This window comes from Myotis brandtii, unplaced genomic scaffold (genome assembly GCF_000412655.1).
Source record: "Myotis brandtii unplaced genomic scaffold, ASM41265v1 scaffold325, whole genome shotgun sequence".
NCBI lineage: Eukaryota > Metazoa > Chordata > Mammalia > Chiroptera > Vespertilionidae > Myotis > Myotis brandtii.
The window spans coordinates 1,673,153-1,676,724 of record NW_005362486.1 but is presented as its reverse complement, the minus strand read 5'-3'; the positions used below and the strand labels follow the sequence as shown (position 1 = coordinate 1,676,724).

General features: G+C 46.6%; 1 protein-coding gene across 1 annotated transcript in view; it reads left to right on the top strand.

Annotated features, from left to right (window-relative positions):
* Positions 1-3,043, top strand: part of TIRAP (toll-interleukin 1 receptor (TIR) domain containing adaptor protein) — a 14,746-nt gene extending 11,703 nt beyond the window's left edge. Inside the window, exons 5-6 of the mRNA XM_014543398.1 lie at positions 3-122; positions 1,108-3,043. Of these exons, the coding sequence (XP_014398884.1) occupies positions 3-122; positions 1,108-1,127 (140 nt within the window). The 3' untranslated portion in view covers positions 1,128-3,043. The remainder of the gene's footprint in view (positions 1-2; positions 123-1,107) is intronic.
* Positions 3,044-3,572: the final 529 nt, after the last annotated feature.

The following is a 3,572-nucleotide window of genomic DNA, read 5'->3' as shown; positions in this document are numbered from 1 at the left end:
CCCCCTGCTCGTCGCCGGCCTGGCCAGGGCCGCCTACCCGGCCGAGCTCCGCTTCATGTACTTCGTGGACGGCCGGGGACCCGACCAAGGCTTCCGCCAAGTCAAGGAGGCCATCCTGCGCTGTAAGCTCTGTGAGGAAGGGATGGGGAGGGGGAAAGGGTCAGCATCGATCTGCTTGGGCCTTCAGGAGATAGCCCTGTAGCCCAGGAGTTCAACACGTAGGCTCTGAAAGCAGTGTGCTTCTTGGGCCGTTACTGAACCCCTCTGTGCCTGGTGTCCTCATTGGGACACGAGAATGATACCATGTACCACAATCAGTATATACACTAAGTACGTGTTCAGAGCAGGGCCTGGCACATGGAAAGTGCTCATAACAGGCACCTATCAAGGCCTCAATAAGTCTTAGCCATTGTTAGCATTCCTCGTGTGAGTTTCTCTCACGCAGGCCAGGTTGGAGGAACATCTGTTTATGTATATAAAAGCCTAAGTGACCATTATGACCAGTCGACCGCTTGACCGGTTGCTATGACCCATACTGACCACCAGGGGGCAGAGGCTCAATGCAGAAGCTGCCCCCTGGTGTTCAGAGCACTCCCACAGCCAACTTCCCACAGCTGGACAACTTCCGGCAGTCCCTCCCCCTGGTCAGCCGGCCCTGATCAGCCCGATTGCAGGCCAGGCCCAGGGACCCCACCTGTGCACAAATTTGTGCACCGGGCCTCTAGTGGTTTAGTAAGGCAAGAAGAGGTGTAAAATAATGGGGAAGAATTGCCTCTGATAGGGGGAGGACATTATATTACAGGGGGAAGTAAAATAGATTAAAAAAATTAGAAGAGCCCTGGCCAGTGTGGCTCAGTTGGGTGAGTGTCCTCCCAGGCACCAGAAGGTTGTGGGTGTGATTCCCTGTCAGGGCACACACCTAGGTTGCAGGTTCAGTCCTGGTCAGGGTGCATACGGGAGGCAACCAATCCGTTTCTCTCTCACATCGACATTCCTCTCTCTTTAAAAAAAAAAAAGCCAATAAAGACAGATTTTTTAAAAAAAGAAGAGGTGGAGACATGTTGGGGGAGGGTGACAAGCCCTGTGATTCTCTTTGGTCTCTTTCAGATCTGCAGCACCTCAGCTGACACTCTGCCATCACCGAGGGACCCAGGACGCTGGCACAAGCTGGAAATCAAGCGAGAGAGCGCGCAGGGCCTGGACCCCGTGGCCTGACAGGGCCCAAGGAGCCACAGTTGGTAGCGTTTTGTATGTGATGCCGGGATCAGATTGCCCAGAGGGCTTCCATTATTGTGGGCTCCCCAAGAAGGCCCTGGAGAAGCTGGGGACTCCCCTGGAAGGCGCTGGGGAAGCTGGGGACTCCCCCAGGAAGGCCATGAGGAAGCTGGGGACTCCCCAGGAAGGCCAGGGGGAAGCCAGAAAGGGTTTGTAGGAGGTGCTGATACCAAGATGACCACCCGTGTTTTGCCTCCTCCTTATGGGACGTGAGTCTGGCACATCCCTATGTCTTCTTCCCCTGGGATCGGGCTCTGGTGTAGAGATGCCTTCCTCCTGAACAGGTGGCTCACCTGGTGAATCAGCTAGAAGCCCAGGGGGCATGTTTGTTTATTCCTGTTGCCGGGGAAACCCTGGGACAGATGTCAGCAGGAAGGCACAGGTGTTGGGTTTCTCACCCTCACACTGCTGCCTTCTCTTCCCCTTTACTCACTTTAGAAAGCTACATGGACCTGCACTCAGCACCGTGCTGTATGTATTTTACTGCGTGCAGGTCATGAAAGACTCAACTCTAGAAACCATTCTGAATTAGACTATTGAGGGCAGGGGGCGAGCTGGGGTGGGGGGGTGGTAAAGAGAAGGAAAGCTCAGACCTTTGATGTGAGATCAAAAGCCCGCCCGCCCAAGCTTTGACATGTGGGGCCGCATTAGGGGTCTGGCTGGAGCCCATGCTTTGCAGTAACTTCTTCACCTCTGCACCGAGAGAAACCAGCATTTTTCTCCTGCCAGAGGACTGTGTGCCCTTGTAGGACAGGCAAGGTTCCTTCATCAGTTCTCAGTAAAAGTTGATTGTTGAACCGAAATCAATCTCATTCCCCCAATGTGTGCTATTGTGCCTCTTCCTTCACTTCCCCCTCCTTTTACTGAAAAATATTTATACATATATTATATATATTTGTAATTGAGATACAATTGGCATATTACATTATGTTTCAGGTGTATGAGTCGATATTTGTATATATTGTGAAAATTTTTTATATTGTTAACTATGAATTATTTTATTACACACAAAAGGGCTAAAGCATACTGTCGTGTACACTCACGTACCTTCCACCCAGCTGAAGAAGTAAAACGTTACCACCCCTAGGGTATTCCCTCTGTGCCCAAATTTTCGTCCAAATTAGTTGTGTCAAGTTATGTCCTTACCACTTGTGTATGAGTTCCCACTGTTTGATGTTCATGCTAACACTTAGAATGATCAGATTTGAAAATGTTTGCTAATCTGATGGGTGAAACCTGGTATCCTATTATCATAATATTCTTGTTTTCCTTCTTATCTTTTTTATGAAGATTTGGTGAATCCCCATATGTCCAATGCCCAGCTTCAACAATTACCAACCCAGAGCTAAGCTTATATCAACACTAGAGGCCCGGTGCACAAAATTTGTGCACTGGGTTGGGGGGGGGGTGTCCCCTCAGCCCAGCCTGCCCCCTCTCACAGACTGGGAGCCCTCAGGGGATGTCCTACTGACGGCTTAGGCCCACTCCTTACTATGGTTTTTAATAACCTTGATAACTTATAGGTCAGTCCTTTCTACTCTGCTTTTTCATCAAAACCACTTTGATTTATTCCTTTCTTCTTTTATAGAAATTATTTATTTTGTCAAGTTTTAGGAAAATGCCTGGTTTTTGTTTGTTTTGTTTCTCTACTGGGCTGACATAGAGTTGAGAGATTCATTTTGGAAGAATAGATTTTTTTATGATATGTGTCCCTTTTTTGATGCTTTAAATGTATTTCAATAAAGCTTTATAATCATTCTCCATGTCAGTCAGTCGAATCTTTTATTCAGTTTATTCCTTAGTACTTCATATTTTCTGTTGCTAGTGTAAATATTTTTAAATTATATATTTTTTATCTATTACTGGTAGGAAGTATTGCAATTCATTTTGCACACTGATCTGATATTAAGCAGACCACTGAATTGTTTATTCTCTAAGACCACAGACTTTATTGTTTCTATAAAGATGATCATAAAGTTTGAAAACAGAAACTTCCTTGTTTCCTGGGCTGCTGCGGACCGCCAGTAAAATGCTGAAAGTGGCCATAGCAGCCATCTTTGTCTCCTTTATGATTTTAAAGGGAATACTTCAAACATTTCTCCATGAAATGTGATATTCGATGTAGGTTTTTGGTTTGGTACATATTTTTTAACAAGTTGTAACTATCCTGCTGTTTCTAGTTACTTACCTTGAATAGGCTTTACATTTAATCTAAAATGTCCACATTTGATTTCAGAGAGTAAGGGAGAGGGAGAGAGAGAGAGAAACATCAATGATGAGAGAGAATCATTAATTGG